This window comes from Hirundo rustica, chromosome W (assembly GCF_015227805.2).
Source record: "Hirundo rustica isolate bHirRus1 chromosome W, bHirRus1.pri.v3, whole genome shotgun sequence".
Classification (NCBI taxonomy): Eukaryota; Metazoa; Chordata; class Aves; order Passeriformes; family Hirundinidae; genus Hirundo; species Hirundo rustica.
This window is the reverse complement of record NC_053487.1, coordinates 11,528,913-11,555,760: the sequence shown is the minus strand read 5'-3', so window position 1 is coordinate 11,555,760 and position 26,848 is coordinate 11,528,913. Positions and strand designations below refer to the sequence as shown.

Genomic DNA, 26,848 nt, shown 5'->3' with positions numbered 1-26,848 from the left:
GTTGGACTCGATCTCAGCAGTCTTTGCTAACCTTAATGATTCTATGATTCTAAATTTTTCTTAATATAATGGCAGAACATAGTGTCTTCAAAGTAAACTGCTTCCCTGGTCCTTATTTCTGAAGTATTACAAGAGTTGTTTTAATCTTCAAATGAAATGATGCCACATTATTTACTCAGCCATGCTGAATTTTTTGAACTTAATTTTATAAAAATCTTATGAATTTAAGTATACAAGTAAAATGTAGATTAAAAAAAATTTATTAAATATAATCTCATGGCAGAATCAAGAAGATATGGGAAAACAATTACAACTAAAAGCATGAGTACTATGCAAAGATTGAATGGTCCAAGCTAGAAACCAATAATGTTGTATGTTGATTCACAACAGAATAGTAACTGATTTTATAAACTTAGTGTGTTCAGAATTATTCTAAATAGTAGTTATATAGAAACAAAGCTGATAAAATTACTTATTGCAAAATATTATGCCTTAGATTCCCCAAATGATTCAAAGTTTAGACATAAGTAATTTCATCTTGTGTTTCATTTCATAACTCTTGGATAAAATACAACAACTGTTCAGTAGTACATAGCATTAAAGAAAAACAGGAACTACTGTGAAGCAGACAGTGCTAATAAGAGAAAATATAAAGAAAGGACTGGTATGATAGTTTTGACTGAGTTGGTGTTATTTTTTTCCACAGTAGCTTCTATGGGTATATTGGGTTTGCATGACCAGGTTTTGGTAGTGGGGAAGCTACAAGGGTGTCTGTTGCTGTGTGTTATTTGTTTTCATATTGTATTTCATTTTTATATTGGGTTTTATGTTATAATGGTTTGTTCTGTACTCCCCTGTTCTCCTGGAAAATGTTATATCCTGAGGATTGTCCCTGCTCCCCTTACCTGTCCATCCTCCTACACTCCTCCCAGTCCCTTCCTGCAAGCCCTGTCTGTCATTCAGCTCTTCCACCCAGCTTCTGGAGAGTTCAGGTAAAGGACATCGAATGATAGGGCAAGAGCCGAGGAGGTTCCCCCCTTTATGTTCCCCATTGGTTTCCTTGAATGTCCCTCCAACCCTGTTCCACTCCCACTTTATCCTTCATTGGGTATTGGCTTGACCCCTCCTTTAGCCCCTCCCCTGCATATAAGCCCAAGACACAAGGTCAGCTGGTGACTTAATTCGGGCTGCGGTCTGGGGCAGAAGCCCAAACGGGACGGGACAAAGACTGAAATAAAGCCTTGGATTTGGCCCCGAATCAAGTCTGACTCCTTTCCTCCACCGCCAATGGGATCTCTCTCTCGTAATAAGGGGAAAAACCCTCCGCCGCCTCCTGGGTTTTTAGGACCCAGGGGAGTTTTTCTGTCTTGTTGCTGTCTCAAGCTAGCCCGGGCGAAACGGAGCCGGTTGCTCCGATAGAGTCGAGTGACAGGTGTCTTCTGTGAGGAGCTGCCAGAAGCTTCCCCCATGTCCATCAGAACCAGTTCCAGTCAGCTCCACGATAAATCCCCTGCTGCCCAAGGCCGAGCCCATCAGTGAAAGCAGTAGCACCTCTGTGATAACATATTTAAGAAAGGGAAAGAAATTACAGCACAGAAGAAATTTGGGCCGGCATAGAGAGGAATGAGAATATGTGGGAGGAAAAACTATGCAGACACCAGGGTCAGTGAAGAAGGAGGGGGACGAGGTGGTCCAGGTGCCAGAGCTGAGATTCCCCTGCAGCCCACAGTGAAGTCCATGGTAAGGCACCTGTGTCCCTGCAGCCCATGGAAGCCCACAGGAGTGCAGAGATCCACCTGCAGCCCATGGAGGAGCCCCATGCTGGAGGAGGTGGATATGCCTAAAGGAGGCTGTGATCCTGTGGGAGGCCCCTGCTGGAGCAGGGTCCTGGCAGAACCTGTGACCCTGTGGAGAGTGGAACCCATGCTGGAGCAGGTTTGGTGGCAGATGTGACCCTGTGAGGAACCTACACTGGAGCAGCCTGTTCCTGAAGGACTGCATCACGTTGAAGGGTCCTACACTGCGGCAGTTGGTGAAGAACTGTACCTTATCAGGAGTCACATTGGAGAAGGTTATGGAGAACTGTTTCCTGTAAGAGTGTGTGCTGGTATGAAAGTAAACTGGTGGGAGAAATGAACCTCACTTGTGGTGGTGCAAAAGTTATTCTATTAGGTTTTAAGTGTTTTATATAATTAATTTACAGTTTTTTATAAGAAGTTTTGAAAAATGGTTTGTTCTCTGTACCCCCGCTCTTCCCAATGGTTCTTACCCCTTATGTTTGTTATATATTGCTGTCAATCCCCTGTCTCTCTCCTTGGGCGCCCTGTCTGTCACTTCGGGACCCTTCCCCAGGCTCTGGAAAGTTCCAGGGAGGGTGTCAAGTGATAGGCTGGTGCCTGGGAAATCCCCTTTCCCCCATTGCAGAGTGGTCCCCCTGTTGGATGTTCACACCCCTAGTTCCACCCTGAGTTAGCCTGGTTGGTTAATCTGTTGTTACCACCTCTTGATCTTCCCCCGTTTAAAAGTTACTGCACAACCATTGTTCAGGGTCTCTCCTGAGTAGCAGTGGTCAGGCGTGGAGCTCCCGTTTGGTCTCCCCCTCAAAAAAACCCTGTTAACCCTGCTCAGAGAGTCGCCTTTCTATCCATCACCGTGGTCGTGACTACCAACAAGTCCGTCGCAGGGTGTGGGGAACCAAGATCCCACAGGGAGGAGGGAGCTAGTCGAACTAGTGACTCCGACCTAAAAGCACGTGTGCTGCGGTGTGGAACTGAGCTAGCCCGTGGGCCTGCACTTCCATGCGCACAGTGGACACTGTGACACCCACTCAATTACCTTAAAGAGAGATTTCAGGATGGAGTTACAATTTAATAGAGATTACAATAAATGCAATGATACACAGAAAAATGGCTTAAACCCACAAAGAGTACAGCCTGGCACGCTGTTGGTCAGGGTGATGGTCGCAGTCCTAGCAAATGTTGATTACAGTTGAAAGCAGTGGCCCTGTGGAAGTTTTGGTCCTCCTCTGGATCTGTCAAGTGGTGGTGGTGGTGTCCCAAATCCCCAAAACCAGAGATTATATATGCTAAGGTTCACGTGGTAATGCTCAGTACTTCCCTCAGGGCAGGGACTTTCACAATGGAATGATGTAATACTGTGAATCGTTGCAGTTGCCTATTTTGCTGGTGCCATTGAATCCATTATGGCCCATTAGTAGAAGTGACCACCTCAGGATGGGTGTAACTGTGCTGGTGCTTCCCCAGAGGGAGTAATCACAGCTGAGTCATTGGTGTGAAGAAAAAGAAACACTAACCTGTTGTTACAGTGCGTTAATTTGGTTAATACTGTGTTTCATTTGGTTTGTAATGTTTTCCCCTGTTCCCCTTGGAAACTGTATCACATGGTTTGTCCCTGCTCGGCTGTGCCCATCCCTCACACTGGAATGTAACCCAACTCTGTTCCACTCCCACCTTGTCCCTGATTGGGGAGTGGCTTGTCCCTGCCTCTAGGCCCTTCCCCCCAGGGAAAAAGCCCCGGGACGGGCAGGGCCTCGCTCTCTCTGGCACCGGCGGGGACGGGAAAGGAGCTAAAGGCGCTTCAGCCAGTGGGGGCAGGACCCCAGAATAAGGCTGTGATATCTCCCCGGCGAGGAAGCAGGCTCTGTGCCCTATGCCAACCAGGGTTGTCTGGGTCTCTCTAAAGAACCACCACATCTGGCACCTAAACGTGGGGCTCGAAGCCACAAGGGGCTCCCAGAAAGCTAGAAGAACCATGCATGGAGCACGTGGTCGAGGAATCTCATGCAGGCACGTGTGTCATGAAATGTAGCCCACCCACACAGAGACAGACCCGTCAGGCTTGGCGTTCACTGTGGAGACTCCGAAACACAGGATTCCACAGGCCAGGGCTGTAGTTTTTTCCTTTGGACTTAAAAAAACCCATTGGAGTGCTGCAAAGAAGCTCCCCAAACGGCAGGCTGCTCCCAGAGAAGGTGACCACATGTTCGTGGAAAGCTAACCCTGGGAATTGAGACTGGAAGCTCTTTTTGCACCAGAAGGGTCAGTCTCAGACAAAAGGAGTGATTGGGGGAGAAAGGAAAGATTTGTCTGAACGCTAGATTTTTGGTAAGTATTATCACTTTGGGATCTAAGGGAAAATCTTTTTCAGAGGCGGTGTTCCTCAGGGAAAAGGGTTTTTTCCTTTCGGGGAAGGTTTTTGCTTTCAGAGTAAACTTTCAGAGTGATTTAATAGCACATTTTGTTTCGGCTGTGTGGGGGGGTGGAAAAGGAAACTGTTTCCCCTTCAGCTTTTTTTTTCTCTCCAGTGAGGGTTTTTTAACTTTCGGTTTCCCAGTCACAGTTAAAGGGGACACAGAAACTTAAAATCTGAGCAAAAAATGGGTGCTAGGCTGTCTGTGTCTCAAAAAAGAGTCTATTATCAAATTTTAAGTGCCTTGGATGAAGGTGGGACCCATTGTTCAAAGAAACAGTTGAAAAAATTCATTCGCTGGTTGTTTTCTCAGTTTCCTCATGTATCATTAGAGCAAATAAGCTCCCCAGAATTTTGGGAGGCTGTTGCAAATAAAATAGCTGAATCTGGCTCCTCTAATAATAAAGAAAATGCAAATTTTGCTTTTTATAGCTTAAAAATTAAGTTTGCATTGCAAAAGCAAAATGAAAAGGGAAAAAAGCCAGTTCTTTGTGGATTTTCCCCAGTTTGTACTTTTGCAGACGGTTCAAGTGCTCAAAAGCCCTATCTTAGTGATCCCCAGGCTGGTCTCAGTTCTGTGGGGGGGTCACAAGATGGAGGGGACTCCTTTGTTCAAAATGGCTGAAGCCATGTGCTCTCGAACCACGAGGAGCCTCTCTCTTTGTCTGTCCCTCCTTCCCACAATCCCTTTCTCAATCCCTTCCTCTCCCCAGACCCCTCCTTCCCTTCGGTGCTGCCCCTGGCACCTTCCTCTCCTCTGTCTCCGCCCCCTATCCTCAAACCTCTGCCCTCTGACTCCTCCCCATGTGACTTAAGCCTCCAGCCCCTCCCTGCCCCTAGTTCCCACAGTCTCCCCGCCCACAGTCCCGGTTCCCATGCCCCGGAGGGGAGGGGGGGAGGAGCCGGGAGCCCGGAAGCAGGAAGTGATCCCGACTTTTCTGCTACCCCTTTCACATACCGACAGTCAAAAAGGGGGGGTGTTGTCCATGGTTATTGGGACCCCTTCCCCCAACAAGCGATTCAGGATTTATGCAAAGCTCAGATTGATTTTGGATATGAAAGTGAATACTTTTACAACCTTTTAAAAGCAAATTTAGCAGGGAATCCTACAGTTTCCTTTGACCTCCAAAGAGATTTACTTCTGGAGCTTTGGCAAAATCCTGAAACAGCTGTTGATAATAATAATTTCTGAATTCAATTAGAACATCTATGTGGTGATAGTGAATGGGTCTCAGCCCTCAAGCAGGCTCAGGAAATTCCTTTGCTTCCATCAGAACCTTTAGTAGCATTTGTGGAGCAATTAACCCCAGCTACCGAGTTACAGGTTAAGGAAGAAGGAGCCCAGGAACAGGTCCTGGAGGAAATGGCGCTGACCAATGCAAACGAACAGTGCAAGGCAGCCATCCTCAGCCTGCCCATGGAACCAGCTACAACCTTAGATGACATGCTCCAGGTGTGTGCCAGGAAGGTTCCCTTCATAACAGCTCACCAAAGCCACAGTTCCAGAGTCAAGCCACCACAAAAAGCCGCTGCTGTAGACACCGTGCCTCCTGTGCCTGTGCCACGACTACCGCCCAAGAGAAGAACAATGTGTCTCCTGTGCGATCAGGCTGTACATTGGGCATCTCAATGCCCTTTAAAGAAGCAATTACTAGACTTTCGAGACAATGGGGGCGGGAGGTCCTGGGGGCTCAAAAGGAATTTTTCAAAAAACTAAAAGCTGAGCGCCGGCTTGCCCAGCGTGCTGACATAAATGGGGCAAGTCCGAGGAGGGGGGAGAAAAAACTGGAAAATGTAAATGTTGACTTAACTAATCCTGCTTTAACCAGTTCTGCCTTTCAGCAAAAGTCACCGGATGTGATAGTAAAGGATCCAGCGACCAGAGAAACAAAAAGTCCTCATGATCTAGTCACCTGGGGTCATTGGTACGCCTATGTGTCCATTCCCGCAGGTCTCAAGTGGGTGACAGCCAAATGGGTGAAACCTTTCATCCCTAAAACTGCAAAGCCACCTGCAGAGGCCCCACAAGTGGCCAGTGCTGCCTGGAGGAGGAGAAAGCGCCGAACCCTCTCCTAATTATCCCTTAACAGTGTTTTTCTAGACAGTTTGTTTGCACTAAAGGTCATTTTTTCTTCTGCAACTTTAAGGGTACTCAAGGTCCGAACTCTGAACATCTCCCACAGACTGAGCCTTCCTCCTTCTCAATTTAATAAGAAAGAGGGAGATGTTACAGTGTGTTAATTTGGTTGATATTGTGTTTCATTTGGTTTGTAATGTTTTCCCCCGTTCCCCTTGGAAACTGTATCACGTGGTTTGTCCCTGCTCGTCCGCGCCCATCCCCCACACTGGAATGTAACCCAACTCTGTTCCACTCCCACCTTGTCCCTGATTGGGTAGTGGCTTGTCCCTGCCTCTAGGCCCTTCCCCCCAGGGAAAAAGCCCTGGGACGGGCAGGGCCTCACTCTCTCTGGCACCGGCGGGGACGGGGTAGGAGCTAAAGGAGCTCTGGACCAAATAAAGCCATAAATCCCGCCCCGGAAAAAGAGCAGGCTCTTTCCTTTTGCCATCGGCGGTCATCTGGCTCTCTCTAAAGAACTACCACATCCCCCCCACCCCTCTCTCCTTTCAGGGTTTAACTTTATTTATGATTTTCTACCTCCTCCCTGCTGCAGCACAGTGGGACAAGAAATGGGGGTTGTGGTCAGGTAATCACATTTCTACCACTACTTCTTCTCCAGGGAGAAGCATCCTTCCCCTGCTCCAATGCTGTGTTCTTCCAATGGGAAGCAGTTCTCTGTGAACTTTTCCAATGTGAGTCCTTCCCACAGGGTACAGTTCTTCATTAACTGCTCCACCATAGGTCCCTTCCACGGGGTCACAGTTCCTGCCAGGAGCTTGCTCCATCATGGGCTTCCAATGGGTCACATATACCTTCAGGCATCCACCAGCTTCACCATTAACCTCCATGGGCTGCAGGGGCACATCTGCCTCACCATGGTCTTCACCATAGGCTGCAGGAGAAATTCGGCTCTGGTGCCTGGAGCACCTCCTTCTGCACTGGCCTTGGTGTCTGCAGTTGTTGCTCTCACAAATTCTCACTCCTCTCTTCTCTGGCGGCAATTGTTTCTGTGCAGTAACTTTTTTCTTTGCAAATATGTTTATCACAGAGGTGCCACCACCATTGCTGATTGTCTTGGCCTTGCCCAGCAGTGGGTCAGTCTTGAAACCAGCTGGCATTGGCTCTATCAGGCATAAGGAAAGCTTCTAGCAACTTCTCACAAAAGCCACTCTTCTGGCTTCCCTGCTTCCAAAACCTGGTGATGCAAATCCAATACACCAAGTTCAGCTCCAGCTGCACCCTGGCCTTCCTTACCTTGTCCTTACACAACCAGACAGCATTCCTGTAGTCTTCCTGGGATACCTGCCCTGCTTCCACTGCTTGTGCATTTCTGTCTTTCCTTTTAGTTTGCCCAGCAGGTCTTGGTTTAGCCATGCTGGTCTGTTGCCTTCCTTGCCCCATTTCTTGCACCTTCCACTTATTCCACCACTTCATCCCATTATTCATTTCCAACAGATAAAGAACACAGTATCTTTACAGTAACTATTCTGGAGAGGGTCCAGGAAAGCAGAATATGGAGCATGTTGATACCAGTATCTAGCCAAAGGGAACCCAAAATGCCTTGCTGAGCTCAAGTAATCCTACTCTACATAATCTAGAAGGTACCTTCAATAGCTGACAAAGAACGTGCCACAAGCAATATTAAAAAAAGTGTCAAGTCTACAATAGAGATGGGTCATTTTGGCTTGATGGGGCAGACAGAATGTTTGCCATCCATGATCTTTGTATGTCAGTCAGCTAAACTTTCTCTCTAATACAGAAGACCATTTTGAATTGTATAATCCACTCTATCCTTTAGCGTTAAGAAAGCTGTGCTTTAATAGCTCTATGACATGCTCTGGTCAGATCTGTCACCTCCCTCTGGAGGGGCCTCTGGCTGGCGACCCTGTGTCCAATGCACCCCAGGACATGGCTGGCCCTCCTGGCTGCCAGGGCACTGCTGACTCATATTCAACTTGCCATCAATCAGGATCCCCAGGTCCCTTTCCATGGTGCTACTCTCCAACTTGTGATTCCTCAGTCTGTCTGCACATCCAGGGTTGTCCTATCCCAGGTACAGAATCTGGCACTCTTGTTAAACTCTAAATAGCTGGTAATTGCCCAGCCCTTTAATCTGTCTAGGTCTCTCTTCAGGGCCTCTGCTTCTGGAGTCAGCAGTTCCAATTTAGTATTGTCGGCAAACTTACTTAGTATCTGTTTTGCTTGTTAACGTGATTAGCGATGGGATTGGAACAAAACAATGACTTATTTAGAGATAAGCTTATTACATAGATGATAGGCAAATAACAGAAATAAGCTCCATGGATAATAAGCAGATAACAGAAATAAGCATAGAAAGACAATGCATCAAATCATTACTACAGACCTCAGCTAGTGATTAGGAAAAGATACATCACCATTAACCCTAATAGGTTACCATCATCCTGGTCCATACTTCAGCTGGGGAACCCTGTTGCAGTGAAGGGCTGGAGAAACCCTCCCAGTAATTGGGAAATCCTATGCAGACCATTTGCTCGTAGGTGAGGCTTCCAATCCTGCTACAAAGGGGTCTCACTTTTATACTGTTACTTGTATAAGGGTATGTGACCAGATGTTTCTTTTGGAACTTTGTGGTCGGGCATACCCATCTGCTGGCCAGGTACCTGGGCATGTTGAGCACAAAGCCAGTCTTCCTAAAATTGCATATGTTGTTTTGAAAAGGTACATATGTTTGAAAGTTCATACAGTGGTCAATTTTGGTTCAGGCTCCACATAGGGCCTACCACATCAGTATCCCTTCCAGTCTTGCCTCCAAGTTGTTTATGAAGATGTTGAAGAGCACTGTACCTAAGATGGAGCCCCGTGGAACCCCACCAGTGACTGGTTGCAAGCCTGATGTCACCCCATTTACTATATAACCCTTTGAGCCTGACCTGTGAGCTGTTGATAATAATAATTTCCGAATTCAATTAGAACATTTATGTGGTGATAGTGAATGGGTCTCAGCCCTCAAGCAGGCTCAGGAAATTCCTTTGCTTCCATCAGAACCTTTAGTAGCATTTGTGGAGCAATTAACCCCAGCTATCGAGTTACAGGTTAAGGAAGAAGGAGCCCAGGAACAGGTCCTGGAGGAAATGGCGCTGACCAATGCAAACGAACAGTGCAAGGCAGCCATCCTCAGCCTGCCCATGGAACCAGCTACAACCTTAGATGACATGCTCCAGGTGTGTGCCAGGAAGGTTCCCTTCATGACAGCTCACCAAAGCCACAGTTCCAGAGTCAAGCCACCACAAAAAGCCGCTGCTGCAGACACCGTGCCTCCTGTGCCTGTGCCATGGCCACCGCCCAAGTGAAGAACAATGTGTCTCCTGTGCGATCAGGCTGGACATTGGGCATCTCAATGCCCTTTAAAGAGAAAATTACTAGACTTTCGGGACGATGGGAGTGGGAGGTCTTGGGAGCCCAAAATGAATTTTTCAAAAAACTAAAAGCTGAGCGCCAGCTAGCCCAGCGTGCTGACATAAATGGGGCAAGTCCAAGGAAGGGGGAGAAAAAACTAGAAAATGCAAATGTTGAATTAACTAATCCTGCTTTAACCAGTTCTGCCTTTCAGCAAAAGTCACCAGATGTGATAGTAAAGGATCCAGTGACCAGAGAAACAAAAAGTCCTCATGATCTGGTCACCTGGGGTCATGGGTACGCCTATGTGTACACTCCCTCAGGTCCCAAGTGGGTGCCAGCCAAGTGGGTGAACCCTTTCATCCCTAAAACTGCAAAGCCACCTGCAGAGGCCCCACAAGTGGCCAGTGCTGCCTGGAGGAGGAGAAAGCGCCGAACCCTCTCCTAATTATCCCTTAACAGCATTTTTCTGGACAGTTTGTTTGCACTCGATGTCATTTTTTTCTTCTGCAACTTTAAAGGTACTCAAGGTCTGAACTCTGAGCATCTCCCACTAACTGAGCCTTCCTCGTTCTCAATTCAATAAGAAAGAGGGAGATGTTACAGTGTGTTAATTTGGTTGATATTGTGTTTCATTTGGTTTGTAATGTTATCCCCCGTTCCCCTTGGAAACTGTATCACATGGTTTGTCCCTGCTCGGCTGTGCCCATCCCCCACACTGGAATGTAACCCAACTCTGTTCCACTCCCACCTTGTCCCTGATCGGGGAGTGGCTTGTCCCTGCCTCTAGGCCCTTCCCCCCAGGGAAAAAGCCCCGGGATGGGTGGGGCCTCACTCTCTCTGGCACCGGCGGGGATGGGGTAGGAGCTAAAGGAGCTCCGGCCGGCGGGGGCAGGACCCCAGAATAAAGGTGTGATATCCCCCCAGCAAGGGAGCAGGCTCTGTGCCCTATGCCAACCAGGGTCGTCTGGGTCTCTCTAAAGAACCACCACACCCTGCCTTTCAGGGTTGCCTCTTTTTTCCTTATCTCATTTAACATCCATGTTGTAGCCTGAGGTGTTAAGTGTGCACTGGGCAGCCACTTTAAACGACCCATCATTAACAGTGTGTCAGAAATGAGGTAGAGAGGAGTTGAATATAGAATTTGTTACACCCACATACTGCTAAACTGACACTCTACTCCTGTAACCAGGACAGAGGGAACCCACACTGGAGCAGGGGAAGAGTGTGAGGAGTCCTCCCCCTGAGGAGAAAGCAGCGGCAGAAGCAACATGTGATGAACTGACCGCAACACCATAATGTAAACACCATAAAATTACAATTAGGTTGAAAGGGACTTCAGGAGGTCACACTTCTGAGTGCCACAAAAAATAATATAAAAAAAACCAGAGAGGGAATGAAACAGAAGAACAAGCATCAAACTTACCATGGACTTGATTGATTTCTGAATTCTGAGAAAGAATTTCATCTGCTAATTTCTGAGCAGTCGGCAAAACTTCTGTGTGGTGCACTGTGATCAAATACTGAACAAATTTTTGTAGTTGGTCTCTGTTCATTTGAAACAGTGTCTCTGAAATGGGAAGATGCAGTTTGACCTCATCTGGCTTGCGGATCCGGTATAAAGAGAGTGCCACAACGTGGGCACAGTAAAATATGTCCTTGTTTCCACAGCTACAGGTCACTGAGGTAATCTTGCAACGATCAAAGCTGATAGCTACATTGCAAACAGTTTCTGGTTCTGATTGCATTGCAGGGTCTGTCACAGTGCCACTCAAGTGGAAACCTGTGAAGGGAAAAAAAGGAGGGTTTACATTCTTAAATAAAATACCATATCTCATTTTTAATAACCTTTAATTAATCAAGCAAAGGTCATAATGCATTTCTGAGAAAGAATATATCTCATAGAACTTGCTTTAATTACAAGTATGATGAACCCTGTCTTTCTGTCATACCCTTTTAATATCAAATAAAATCAAAAGGAGCTCGTTTACGAGCCCTCTGCCATTCCATCACAACATTCATAAAAGTTTGATAGTAAGAAAAAGTTACTTGGTAAATGATAGCTGCAGAAGCAGAGTTGCATCCAATTAAGACCAATGTGAAACTCCCGGTAGTTCAGCAAGCTGGCAGCAATTTTTCAAACCTCACACCAGCCTGCACCAACCAGCAAATTTACCCATTCTCTCAATAAGTAAGAGGAAAAAGTAGTGCACTCTAGTGGCACAAACCCTGGTCCTAATCTCATCTCTGCGACTGATTCACTGACACAAGTCACTTAACCTCATTGCTTTCACCTCTCCCACCACTGAGCTGATGCTAAAGCTCATCATCAACCCAAGCAATCTGGTAGGGCACCTATGTTGGTGTAGCTCTTGGGAAATGGAAACTGCTGCAGTTACCAATACACAGGATGTCAGATTAATAAGTCAATGAGACATGTACACACTGTTTCAGAAGTGTGCATCTCCACTTGGCATGATAAAGCACAAGGCAAAGAACTGTTTTTTCTTATATTTTAGGAAGATATGGTATACCATAAGAAAGATCTTCACTTCGGCCACTACTCCACAGAGCACCCTGTTGAACCAAGGTCTCAAATGCTGTTCTTTGAAGGTCAGACCTGAACCCATCTATGTTTTCCCAACATTAAGGCCCAGCTTTGGCTCTCAATACTTTATCACTGCAGAATTTGGGTGTTTCTTTTGGATTTTATGTAAACATGACATTGATTTTTGGTTCAAGCATTACATCAGATGTATAGCTACAAAGCAATACAAACAAATTACATATTATCAGTATTAAACTTGAACAGACTGCATATATAAAATCTGGAATGAATATTACAAGTAGGGTGTTATACATTAGCTATTTATAACAGAAATAATATAAAGCTACACTCCCTCAAAGTCCAAAACTGATTCAGTATTCTTGTATTTCAAGAAAAGTGTGTTGTAGGAAGAAGTATCACTTGAAAATTAGCTGGTAAAAAAGAAATGCATGCATAGCTATAGTCCAAAATATTGCATCTCAAATTGTTTTTCAGAAACTCTTCAATCTACTGGAAATAAAGAAGAAAATCTAATTTTTTCCATTTGTTAATGCTGTGCATTTCAGAGCAGATTGTGCAGTCAGTATCACTGTATGGATTTCATTCAGCTACAGAAATTTGATACTCTACCCAGAAGTCAGACACAGACTCTTGATTTTTGCAAGGTAATGTTTATCAGTTAAAGTAGTTAGAGCTGAAGAGGCAGTAAGCTATAAAGTGCACAGAGACGAAGAGGGGAGGATGAAGAAGCCCAGGCATACTTGGCATTCTTGCTCTTGGCTCCACTAAACACTTAAACAGAGAAGGGGAAGGGAATTGCCCCCTGAATCATGAGCTCCTCCCTCTGACTTTCCCTTTGGTTTTTAAGTAATCATAGCACACTCCTGTGAGTGCCCTCTCTCAAAACAGAGGTATTGTTAAAACTTATCCAGCTCTACTTTTCAGGGTAATTTCCAGTAAAGAAGAGATGTACTGGTGGTCTCAAGGAAATTGTATAGGAGATATCTTTTTTTAATACCACTTTCCGATGAAGTATATATCAAAGTCTCTCATCTATGACCCGAGGAAAAGTGTAACACTTGAACACTCAAAAGGGTCCTAATCCTACTCCTTCCTGCTCTCAGTAAGTAGCTGAATTGGGTCTGGTTGAGCTGGAGTTCATTTTCCCATAGCAGCCCTCCCAGTGCTGTCCTTTGCATTGATAGCCAGAAAGGTGTTAATAACACACCAGTGTTTTGGCTACTGCTGACCAGTGCTGGCACAGCATCAGTGCTGTCTCTCCAACATTCCATCCCATCAATAGGATGGGGGTGGGCAAGATCCTTGGAGGGCACACAAGTAGGCCAGCTGATCCAAATTAACCAAAGGGATGTTCCATACCATATGCAATCAGTTCAGATATAAAAGTTAAGGGAAGGAGGAGGAAGGGGGTTATTTATTATTAACAATGTTTGCCTTCCAGAGGAACTGCTATGCATGCTGAAACCCTGCTTCCCAGGAAGTGTCTGGACATTGCTTGCTGATGGGAAATAGGGGATTTTTTTTTTCCTTTGCTTGTGTGCATGCAGCCTTTCACTTTCGCTTTAGCAAACTGCTTTATCTCAATGTACTAGTAAAAACTCCCCCTCTCATGGCCATCAGTGATGATGACTGAGGGGGACTGGAGGATTCTTCCCTGGCAGAACTGCTTACAGCTAAGATGGGAAATGAGGAGGTAAATGAGGAGGTAAAATTTTTAGTAGATCTGGGAGCTAGTTTCTTGGTGCTAAATACAGTAAAAGGAAACTTGAGTAATGATTCTATAACAATCATTGGTGCAACAGGGAATCACGAAACTTAGCCATTTTTCAAACCCATTGATTTAAAACTGGGAAAACAGTGGATGACTCACCAGTTTTTGTATCCACCCAATTTGCCAAAGCCTCTCCCTAGGAGAGATTTATTGGAAAAACTAGATGCTGAAATCAAATTTAAAAATGGAAAAATAAAGGTTATTATTCCAGAACCTAATTATGTGGAAGCCTCTATTTTTGCACTACAGTCTCTGAAATTGGGCACGATCCATCTGCCAATATCACTTGAGGATGCAGTAATTCTGATAGTCTGGGCTGGAGAGGTGCCCAGGACAGCCAAAAGAGCAGAGCCTGTAAGGATTAAATTGAAACCTGGAGCAGGACCAGTAAAGCAAAAGTAATACCCTTTGAAAATAGAAAGTTGTAAGGGGTTATTATCCCTTGTGGAAAAATTTATAAAATACGGCCTATTGAAGGAATGCAAATACAAATTTAATAAACCTATTTTGCCAGTTAAGAAGGCAAATGGAAAGGATTACTGGCTGGTACAGGACCTTAGAGCCATAATTAAGATAGAAGAAGATATATACTTGGTAGTAACAAAGCCTTATACCTTGCTAACAACCTTGAGTGAAAAATTAAAATGGTTTACAGTATTAGATTTGAAAGATGCCTTTTTCTGTATCCCTTTGAGTACTGAAAGTCAAGAGCTTTTTGCTTTTGAATGGGAAAATCCTAACACAGGGAGAAGAACCTGACTAACTTGGACAGTTCTACTGCAGGGGTTAAAAAATAGCCCTACCATAATCAGAAATCAATTGGCAAAATAACTGGAGGGATGGAAAAATCATAACCTTTTTGGAGTCTTGTTATAGTATGTAGATGACATTCTGATAGTCACTGAAACTGAACAGCAATGTTGGGATCAGATTGTGGCATTGTTGAATTTTCTGGGACTAAGTGGATAAAGAGTATCCAAAGACAAAGCAAAAATAGTCCAGACCACAGTAACCTACTTGGGATTTGAAATCCTCCAAGGACAAAGGAGGCTGGGACAGGAAGAAAAAGAAGCAATTTGCCAACTTCCACAGCCACAAACAGTAAGAGAGTTGTGTGCCTTTCTCAGGATGATCGGATGGTGTTGCCTGTGGATCAGCAATTATGGGATGCTGGTAAAGCCACTATATGAGCTCTTGAAGAAAGCTCAGGACTTTATAGTCTGGATTGATGATCCACAGGCTACCTTTTTCCAACTCAAGTGAGCTGTTATGCGAGCCCCTGCTTTGAAGCTCCCAGATCCCATGTGCCCATTTGAACTATTTACTGATGAAAGACAAAACATAGCACTGGGAGTGCTGTCACAGTTCCTCAGGGACCAGAGGTGGGCCATGGCCTACTTTTCAAAGCAACTACATAATGTCAGCCAAAGCTGGCCTAGTTATCTGAGGGCAGTAGTAGCTACTGTTGTCTTGATCTAGGAAGCTCAAAAACTAAAACTGACTTTGGGACAAAACGTTGTTTATGTATCACATATGGTGTAGTCAGTACTTGAGCAAAAAGGGGGCCACTGGCTATCTCCTAGCCAGATGCTAAAATATCACGTAGTCTTGCTGGAGCAAGACGATGTGACACTCAAAACAACTTCTGTCATTAACCCTGCTATGTTCTTATTTGCCCAACAAGAAGAAGGAACCCCAGAGTATGTTTGCTTACAGACTATAGAAGTGTGTTCCAGCAGACCTGACTTAGGAGACTGACTCTTGGAAAGACCTGATTGGGAATTGTTTACTGATGGGAGCAGCTTCGACCGAAATGGAATACAATTATGTGGATATGCAGTGACTACACACCATGAAGTAAAGGAATAGGGGGCACTCCATGCCAATGTTTTGGCCCAGAAAGCAGAACTAATTGGAACTGAGTAAAGGAAAACGAGTTAACATTTGGACTGATTCAAAATATGCCTTTGGAGTGGTACATGCACATACTGGGCCATCTGGAAAGAAAGAGGCCTTTTGACATCTCCAGGCACATTGATCAAAAATGGAAAACATATCTTGGATTTACTTGAAAGTATCCGGAAACCAGAAGTTGCCATCATGCATTGCAGACCACTCCAAGCAAATAAGACCAAACTGGAATTGGGGAATCATTTTGCAGATAAGGCTGCCAAAGAGGCTGCAGAAAAAGGCACATTAGAAAACAAAGTTTTATCGTTAATACCCCTGTCAGAGATACCTCTCCCAGTAGAGAAACCAAAGTATAGTGCTAGGGACTGTCAATTAATTGAAACCTTAGAAGCAAAATTTGATCCACAAAGCTGGGCAGTTACCTCAACCAGGCAAATAGTAGTCCCTGAACAGATCTTGTGTGAAATAGTGGATCATGAACACAAAGCCACTCATTGGAGTACTGAAAAACCTTTCAAACATTTGCAAAAATCTATAATTAGGTCTAAAATGGCTCAGATTGTACAATCAAGAATCCAACAATGTATACTTTGTAAAAGAAACAACCCTAACACAGCTATCAAAGTAGTGCTAGGAGCCATAAAATCTGTAAATGTTAGGGGCGAATACTGGCAGATTGATTTTACTGAATTGCCCAGAAAAAGGGGATATAAATCCCTCCTAGTTCTGGTGGATACCTTTTTTTGTGTAGCCAGAAGCCTTCTTTTATCACACCAACCAGGCTAAGGAAGTGACTAAAATACTGTTGAATCAGATACCTACATTCGGGCTATCTTTGGGAACATCATCTGAAAGAGGTTCCCACTTTATTGCAGAAGTGGTACAACAGGTTCAGAAAGCCTTGGGAATAGCTTGGGATCTTCATACTCCTTTATAGGCCCATAGCTAGTGGCAAAGTAGAGCAAATGAACTATGCAATCAAATTGCAGTTGGGTAAAGTATGTCAGGAAACCTCCTTGACATGGATCCAAGCCTTACCTGTTGCTCTACTTCAAATTAGAATTCAGCCACAGGGCACCAGCAGAATAAGCCCCTATGATCTGCTATGTGGTAAACCCTACCAAGTACCACACATTCCAGGAAACACACACATAAAAGGAGGTGTGATTTTGAATAATTACCTTATTTCTCTTTGTAAAACTTTACAGTATTTGCAGAGAGCAGTGATCTCCAAACTGATGGGATTGGACAAACCAGTGCATGAGTTCCCACCAGGAGATTGTTTCTACTTGAAAGACTGGGGAACTGTTCTGCTCTAGCCAAAGTAGAAGGGACCTTTCCAAGTACTATTGACTTTTACTACATTGAAACTGGATAGAGTAAAATCATGGATACATTGTTCCAGAATTAAAAGGGATGAAGCCCCCTGGTTAATCGAACAGTTGTCTGAGAAAAAACAAGATGTTTAAATCTTGTTTTGCTATCCTGATAATAGTTAATTCAGCCTTGATTTGGGAGAAAAATTTCCATCTAGTTTTATTGATGCCATTTTGGGTTTTGCCTTTTGTTCCTTTTATATGTTCGCTGTATTCTTCACACATATATTTGTAGCTCTGTAGCCTATTGAATTAGTGGCTAATTTAACCAGTATTTTTCCATGGCCTTTCCCTAGGCAGAAAGACAAAACAAATTTCAGAGCTCTAAGCCCCGGGGGGTACAAGGCCCCAGTGCTATCTTAGTTCTTCCTGGCTACCAAGGTTAGGAACAACTCTTCAAGATACTTTTTCATGGACAAAGTACAGCTAGTGCCAAGGGGGGGTGCTCCAGAAAAGGGGCTTGACCTGAAGGAGAATTGCATCACCACTTGTCCTCCTAATTGGTGCTTTTTATCAATTACGCTAATTTCCTAAAACCTATAAAAATGTACTCACCCCTGAAGAAGGTGGGCTTTTGTGGACATCTTTCCATAACTGCCCCTGAAGGTCTTCAAATAAAGATCTTATGTTACCCTGGTTTTTCTGAGTTTTTTATAGCCTTTTGATTTTCATAAAATGGAGTCAGATCTTTTTAATTACTGTACAATATTAAGAGCAGTTCTACCTTTTTCCCACAGATGTAACATAAACAAATCCTTTGTTTTTCATTCTCTGTCCTTTGTTTGCATATTTCTAACCTGAAAACAATTGTAACTGACAGCTGGTCTGGCCAGTTGGCTTGAGAGGTGAAAACTCTAAAAGCCAATCTTCTGCTAGACCCACAAATGTATAAAAAGTAAGAAATAAAACAAAGAGGCTCTCTCTCCACCCTGGATTCAGCCTTGAGCTGGACGGAGAAACCTCTGCTCTGCGAAACCTCTTGTCTGCGTGTGGCTGCTTTGTGTGTCTCGGTGACAATCTTATATTACCTGCTGTCCTGGTTTGGGACAAATTTGGGAGAAAACCCCTGTAGAGGATCCCTCTAAGGAAGCAAGCCCAAGTGGCCCCTCCCTCTAACCGGTCCGGAAAAAAAAAACCTCTTTGGAGAAAAGTGGAAAAAACTATTTTACTAAACAAATGAAGTGCATACAAGTATAAAGAATGAATAATATGAAAACAATAAAACCTTTCCTTCTGAAGTGAGATGGCAAATTGAGAAAGTCCTTGCCGTGGGTGTAGCTCGGATCTCTCTCGGACTCTCCTCAGTCCCAGTCTCTCTGGCGCTGCTGGAAAATGCCGAGGTCCAGGCCCCGGTGGGCCGCAGGTGCAGCCCCTAGTGCTCCCCTGGGTTTTCAGTCCAGAGCAGGTTTAAACAGTTCCAAGAAAAAGGAAAAAAAAACAATCCAGGGAAATTCTCTGCCCTAGCTAGCTGAAACTAACTAAAAGCAAAAAAAAAAAAAAAAAAAATCTCTGTCCTGCAGTATCTCCAAGCCTCTGCCGAACACGCTGTCTGCAGAAGAATGTGGAGGAGTCAGGCAGTTTTCTCAAAACAAACTCCGCGCTTCTCCTTGCTCTTAGAACCAGTCTTAAAGGCACAGGACTCAATATACAGCACAAACAGAACAGATGATTGGGGATACAAGCATCATAAAGTTACCCTAGGACACCTGCTTACTAAAATTATCTCGAGTTTCATTTCCAGGTTGAGAAAAAGGCAAAAATATTGCTAAATGTGATCCAAGTGTTGCACAAAAATGGGAGAAATTAATACTAGTAGAACAGAACAGAGTAGCCTTGGGAGAAGTAGATAAAGGATGTAACTTAGGCAAACAGAAGTCATGCAAAACGCAAGCAGGATGCCAGCTCAGCTCTGCAAGGCTGACAAAGCAGAAGTTATGTAAAGCAATGATATTGCACTTATTCAAAAGTGGAGGTCGAGGAACAGCCACCTAGAAAGAACATCAAACATTGAAGATCACCTAAGACCCCAAAGAACCATATAAGAACTTCTGATAAGAAGTATGACTATGTAAAATAAAGTAATACATATAAATCAAGAAAGTGGAGATAGCTGAGATGAATATGTAATCAGTGTGTGTGATAAAAACTCTGTTTACCTGATGCTCGGGGCACTCAGAGGAAGGATCTTCTGAGTAACCAGCATGCTGCAGTAAAGAATGCCTGCTTTCTAATACTTAAAACGGTGTTAGAAAATTTCTATCTGGCTGATTTTGGTATAAAAACATCAGGACATCTAGGAAGAGATACAACATACAGATGGGCTTGTGATCAAGGGGTGGACCTGACCATGGAAGCTATCACACAGGTTATTCATGAATGTGAAATGTGCTGCAAAATTAAGAGCTACTCAAGTGAAATCTCCCTGGAATAGAGGGCAGTGGATGGGTTTCTGATATGGTGAGGCCTGGCAAATTGACTACATTGGAACACTGCCATGAACATGCCATGGCAAGAGCTGCATAGTCACCATGCAACTATTGGTTGGCTGGAAATATACCCAGTAAACCATGCTACTGCTCGAAACACTGTCTTAGGCCTTAAGAGACATTTTGTGGTGACATGGTACCCCAGAGAGAACTGAGTCAGACAATGGGACTCATTTTCAAAATAACCTTATAAACTCTTGGGCAAAGAAACATGGCATTGAGTGGATATATCACATCCCTTATCACCCACGAGCCTCTGGAAAGATTGGGAGGTATAATGGATTGCTGAAGACTATGTTAAGAGCCTTAGGCAATGGGGCATGGAAGCATTGGGATGCAAATTTAGCAGAAGCCACTTGGCTGCTTAAGACCAGAGGATCTGCTAACTGCCCTGGTCCTGCCCAAACAAACCCCCAACACACTGTGAGAGAAGATAAGGTCCCCATACTACACATAGGGAAGTGGCTGGAGAAGTCAGTGTGGATTTCTCCTCCCATGAGAAAAGGCAAACCTATTTGTTGGATTGTGCTTGCCCAAGGACCAGGGTGTACTTGGTGGGTAACACGGAAGGATGGGGAGATCTGGTGTGTGCCTTGAGAAGATTTAACCTTGCGGGAAAATAATCTGTGGTGTGAGATGTATGTTGCACAAAGTAAAGTAGCAGAAATTACATGAACTGAGAAAGAGTGGATTTAGTGAGGAGCAAGGAGTGCAACAATGACTTGAGCTGGGTTGGTGTCAGTGCCCAATGATTGAGTGTGCTGTTTCTCCTGTCCTGTCTCTCCAATATTCTCCCCGACCCCATCAATAGGCTGGGGGTAGGCAAGATCCCGGGAGGGAATACAACTAGGCAAGCTGATCCAAATTAACCAAAAAGATATTCCATACCATATGATGTCAGCTCAGATATAAAAGCTAAGAAAAGGAGGAAGAAGGGGGGGCATTTGTTATTTACAATGTTTGCCTTCTGGAGCAACCACATGAGCTAAGGTCCTGCTTCCTGGGAAGTTACCTGTTGTGGTGCATCCCCCCCTCTTTTTCAGGCTGCACTGCGATCTGAGAAATGCTTGTTAGGCCTCGGCCTTGACAAACAGCACCTGGGCTCAGCTCCTCTTGAGCTTATCAGAAACAGTCTGCTCCCAGGAACTGCTGATGTCTAATGAGCTCCTGTTTTCTTTGTGAACAGCCTTGGAAACTATTTTTCTTGTCTGAACGGCATGACATCCTTGTTCTCACACTTTCAAAGAAACTGTCCTCACCCAAAGTGTGGCCAGAATAAAATACTGTTCTGGCCAAAGCCCATTCTCTTGCAGCCCTTTCAACAGTGGTCCAAAATTAGACCCTTTGAGCTCTTCTGGACCACAGTGGGCTGCGACCAGCAACCTCCCTCTGAGTTGGACACCTCTCAGAGCCAGTGAACTCTCAAGTTTGCTAAACTTGGAGGATCACTGAACAACGAGTCCTAGGCCAATGCCCCCACTCCCTAAGGTTCAACCCTTTGCCTGCTGAGGAGATGCAAAAGCATCTGAAGTGAGTATTTCACTACCTTTGCGGGGAATTTTTCTCAGGTACCTTGCACTGACTCTTTATGTCTGTGTGCATACATGAGTGCATATGCTATAGCAAATATAGGAGAAATGCTTCTCTCATCTATTGTTAGGGTAACAGGTGTTGGTGTAAGGAAAGAGTTAGAGAGCAACAGCAGCAGCGCCAGCAGCAGCAGCATCTCTCTGACACAGCCTGTATCTGAGAGAACTGGATGAACGAGTTTCTACTTCTATGTAAACGTAGAACTGTACACTCTTCGCTCCTTTACCAAGGCTTTGGAGAGAACAATGGAAAACATCAAGAGCACAGATTTATTGTAGAACTGTGATTATGGCTGTAAGCTGTAACAAAAAAAAAGCTCTTAGGAGTAAAGCTATATATACTGATGCTTCTGAATAAAATCTCAGATTCACTCTCTCTCTGCTGGCGGGTCTCATCCCTTCATGTATCACAAGATGTTTAAGTACCTTAGATATCTAAGTAAGTTAGGCCTTTAAGTAAGTTTAATATAAGTTAGGTTAAATGCTGTTAAATGTTATTCCTCTGTTAAATTGTTAAGGTTGAGTTATAGGTTAAGGTGTAAGTTAAGTGCTGTTGAGTGCTGTTACGATTTTAGGCCGTATTCCTTTTTATCCTTGCCCTTTCTATCCATTGTCACATGCACCTAAAAACACACATACACACCACTCCTCTCCCAGATAGTTCTTGGATAATTTCTGTTTTGATTGACTGGATTTTGTTGGTTTGTTTTTTTTTTTTTTTTTTTTTTTTCTTTTTTTCGTTGGTGTGTTTGGTGTGTTTCAACTGTCTGGTAAGTAGTAGAGTGAACCTTGCCAATGAACTTTGTCATGCTGTCACTTAATATTAAATCTGGTTTCTATTGATAGCCTTGCCAGTGATTTTTTAAGCAATCTTAAACCCTCGTTCATAACAATTTGGCCTAGTTGTGGCAGGATGGCAAGTAATAAGTCCAAGCCCTAAGTTCTCAGACAAATGGGCTCAGGAAAATTTGTATGACCAGCAAGCTGTGAAGGAACATTTAAAAGTTGCTAGATGCTGTTCAAAGAATGGTAAAGATAAAGAAATTATGTGCAAAATGTTAGGCATCTGTCTAGAAGCTGCTTGCCAATATTGTAAAGATAATATTAAAGAGAAACAAGAACTGAAAACTAAAGTGAAAACTAGGAAAACAAATGAGTTATTGTTGTCCTTGCAAATAGAACAGATGAGACTGTTACAGGAGGAACAGAAAGAGAAACAAAAGCTGGGAGAAAAAGTTGAGCTGATGCTTATTCAGGCTCCAAAACCTCCTGACATTGTGAAAACTGGAAAATTAATTGCATCTCCTGAAGATTGGGATGGTAACATATGGGGTGATCCCAGTGATAATGAACCAGGGGAAGATGATTTTTTACCTCCTTACAATTCTGTGTATGAAGCCAGACCCATTATAAAAACTGAGATAAACACTGGACCTCAGGGTGGATGGGGAAATCATACTGGAAAAACAACCCTGTTTGATCCAGTTCAGATGGCTAATTTACAAGAATGCTATGGCCATAAGCCAGATGAAACTGAGTATTTGTGGCATTTGTTTAACTGAAGGAGACTGAATCCTACTGAATGGTGAAGATGCCAATAGGTTCTTGGGTCCTGGTGTTATTTTGTCTTCTGGTTGGTCCTCTTCCCCCAAATGATGCCCATTCAATAACAAGCAGGGTGGCATACTGGGCTGGCAGAATGGATGTGCAGGAGAGAGGAGAGCCTCTGGTAATGTCTATTTCTCTGGTAATGTCTAATTCTTTGACTGAGCTCTCCCCTGCTATTACAAAAGCTGCCTGCATCCAAGCCGTGCATAAGCATCAATTTACTGATGCTCCTATTACTGCAGCCGAGGCCTTTAGTATGTTAAAGCCACTAATTAAGGGGGCCCCTGCCTTACTCAAATCCTATCTTATTGCAAAATGATGAAGAGATGCAGCCTTTAATGCACAATTGGTTAGAGGGGTGGCAGCAGCCTTAAACCCTAGGGGAATCCCCACCACACAGCACTAATGCATAATATCATAAATCACGTCTGAGAGACGGGGTGAAATGATCTACCCAGTGATACCAAACACTGGCTGTAATATCAGACAAACTATTCACCGGAACTTACAGATCATCCGCCTAGGTGTAAATCAGAGGTGTAAAGAGTTATATAATTAAGCATTGCCACCAGGCATTCCAAAAGCTGCACTTCAGAGACAGTCTTAGCACTATTCAGAGACTAATCAATGCATTTCTGAGATGACATGACAAAAATCAGGGAGAAAATACTCTAAACACACAGACACCAACACTGGTATGACCATCAACTCCCAGAAGGAATATTAACCCTTTTTCTTCCTGAAATCAGGACTCAAAAACCATTTAAAATCTAGATGGCATCTGGGCCTGCCAGTCCGGCAAGTAGAAGCTTATCAATAGATAGATAACAATAGCCCATATATTCTGATTCCAGTTGGTCCCTGTTGTCAATTAACCAAATTTCTAATAGATACAGGAGCACAATTTCAATATTAACACAGCATGATGACAAAAAGTGGGGTGTGCGACAGATGGCAAACAGTAAAAATCACTGGAGTTAACAGAGCAAGTGCTGTGTGTAAAACTGCTAAGATTAATTTATGGCTACTGGGCAAGAAGCGTATATCTTCTACTCACTTTGCAATTAAAGATCACAATGAAAATATTCTGGGCTTTGATGTTGTCGTGGTTTCACACTGGCCCAACACCAGGCACCCACGAGAGTCACTCGCTCACCCTCCCTGCCACAGCTGGGCAGAGGAGGGGAAAAAAAATATTAACAAATGCTGCATGAGTGAGATAAGGATCGGGAGCAATATTTCAGGGCCAAAGCAGGCTCAACTTAAATTGCAAAGTGAATTTATTACTAACAGAATCAGAGGAGGATAATAAGAAGTGAAATAAGCCCTTAAAACACCTTTCCCCCCCAGCCCCTCACTCCTTCCGACCGACAGCGCAGGAAGACAGGGCATGGAGGTTTTGGTCAGTTCATCACTGAGATTTTCTTTCACTGCTCTGGGAGAGGAGTCCTTCCCCTGTGAGACCGTGGGGTCCCTCCCACAGGAGACAGTTCTCTGTGAACTTCTTCGGTGTGGGTCCACTCTCACAAGCAGCAGCCACACCACACCTGCTGCAACGTGAACTCCCTCCACAGACAGACAGTCCTCCCAAAACTGCTGTGGTGTGGGTCTCTCTTTCCATGGGGTGCAATCCTCCAAGGACAGGCTGCTCCAGCCTGGAAGTAGGGGCCCCCTCTCTCCAACGGGTCTTCCACTGAATCACAGCCTCCTCCAGGCATTCACCTGCTCCAGCATGAGCACCTCCCCCAGGGGCTGTGGGTGGATCTCTACATTCCCTACAGACCCATGGGCTGCAGGGGGACAGCCTGCTTCACCATGGTCTTCACCATGGTCTTCACCATGGCCTGCAGAGGAATGTCGGCTCTGGTGCCTGGAGCACCTCCTTCGTGTCCTTCTCCACTGACCTTGGTGTCACCATGTTGTTTCCCTCACATGTTCTCACCTCCTCTTCCTATTCTATGACTAGGAGCAAATACCTTGTGACTTTGTTTTGATTTTCTTCTTAAACATGTCATCACAGAGGCATTACCAACCTCTCTCACTGGCCTAGTTTTGGCCAGCAGCATGTCCGTCTTCAGGGCCATCAGGGATTGGCTCTGCCGGACATGGTGGGAAGTTTCCAGCAGCTTCTCACAAGAGCCGTCTTTGTGCCCCCCCTGCTGCCAAAAACCAGGCCATGCCAAACCAATACAGATGCTTAGATTGGTTGAACCTGGCATCTGCCGGACAGCAGCATGTGGTCCTTCGGTTCTAATATCAACCTTTACCTGGTCGAGAATTCAGAATTTATGCTGGGTGTATTCTGCACAGCATCTGCACTCCCCAATTCAAAAATTATTTATGTACCACAATACCCAATTCCTGCTGCAGCACAAAAAGTAGTTTCTGAGGCTATAGAATATTTAGAGAAACAGCAAGTGAGCTCCTGAGTGCATTCTCCATATAATTCACTGCTGTGGCCAGTGAAAAAGCTATTGAGGCAGTGGCATTTCACAGTTGATTACCAGCATTTAAATCCCAACACAGACCCACTAACATCAGCAATCCCTAATATTACAAATGTGACAGTTACACTGCAAGCAGCTGCATACCCATGGATGGCAGTATTAGATATAAAAAATATGGTTTCTATGGGTCCCTTAAAAGAGGAAGATAAAGAGAAATTTGCATTCAGCTGGGAAGGTATGCAGTATATCTTTAACAGGCTCCCTCAGAAGTATAAACATTCACCTATGATTGCTAATGCTGCACTTGATGAATTGCAAAAGCATCTGAAGTGAGTATTTCACTACCTTCGAGGGGAATTTTTCACAGGTACCTTGCAATGACTCTTTATGTCTGTGTGCATACCTGTCTTGGTTTGGGGACAAATTTGGGAGAAAACCCCTGTATAGGATCCGTCTGGGAAGCAAACCCCAGTGGCCCCTCCCTCCAACCAGTCCGGTAAAAAAAAAAAAAACCTCCTTGGAGAAAAGTGGAAAAAACCACTTTACTAAACAAACGAAGTGCATACAAGTATAAACAATTAATAATATGAAACAATAAAACCTCTCGTTCTGGAGTGAGATGGCAAATTGAGAAAGTCCTTGCCGTGGGTGTAGCTCGGCTTTCTCTCAGTCTCTCCTCAGTCCCAGTCCCTCTGGCGCTGCTGGAAAATGCCGAGGTCCAGGCCCCGGTGGGCCGCAGGTGCAGCCCCCAGTGCTCCCCTGGGTTTTTAGTCCAGAGCAGGTTTAAACAGTTCCAAGAAAAAGGGAAAAAAACAGTCCAGGGAACTTCTCTGCCCTAGCTAGCTGAAACTAACTAAAAGCAAAAGAAATCTCTGTCCTGCAGTCTCTCCAAGCTTCTGCCGAACACCACGTCTGCAGAAGAATGTGGAGGAGTCAGGCAGTTTTCTCAAAACAAACTCTGCGCTTCTCCTTGCTCTTAGAACCAGTCTTAAAGGCACAGGACTCAATATACAGCACAAACAAAACAGACGATTGGGGATACAAGCATCATAAAGTTACTCTAGGACAATACCTCAGTGCATATGCTACAGCAAATATAGGAGAAATGCTGCTCTCTTAGATGTTTAAGTACCTTAGATATCTAAGTAAGTTAGGCCTGTAAGTAAGTTTAATATAAGTTAGGTTAAATGCTGTTAAGTGTTATTCCTTTGTTAAATTGTTATGATTTCTCGGTTTTTGTTCTGAGATTCAGGTGGTTTTAGAGTCTTTTTGCCTTCTGCAAAGCTCTGAGCCAGACGTAAAAAAGAGACGGAGTCTTCTGGTTCTGATTTTTCAAGGTTGCATGCTTTGTTTATTGTTTCTTATCTTACAATTTTCTTAGTGCC

The 26,848-nt window shown here is 44.3% G+C and overlaps 1 protein-coding gene across 3 annotated transcripts in view; it reads right to left on the bottom strand.

Annotated features, from left to right (window-relative positions):
- Positions 1 to 26,848, bottom strand: part of LOC120764905 (zinc finger SWIM domain-containing protein 6-like) — a 346,593-nt gene that overhangs the window by 138,963 nt on the left and 180,782 nt on the right. For all 3 annotated transcript variants that reach the window (XM_040089033.2, XM_040089035.2, XM_040089036.2), the window contains exon 2: positions 11,133 to 11,489. In XM_040089033.2, coding sequence (XP_039944967.1) covers positions 11,133 to 11,489 — 357 coding nt within the window. The remainder of the gene's footprint in view (positions 1 to 11,132; positions 11,490 to 26,848) is intronic.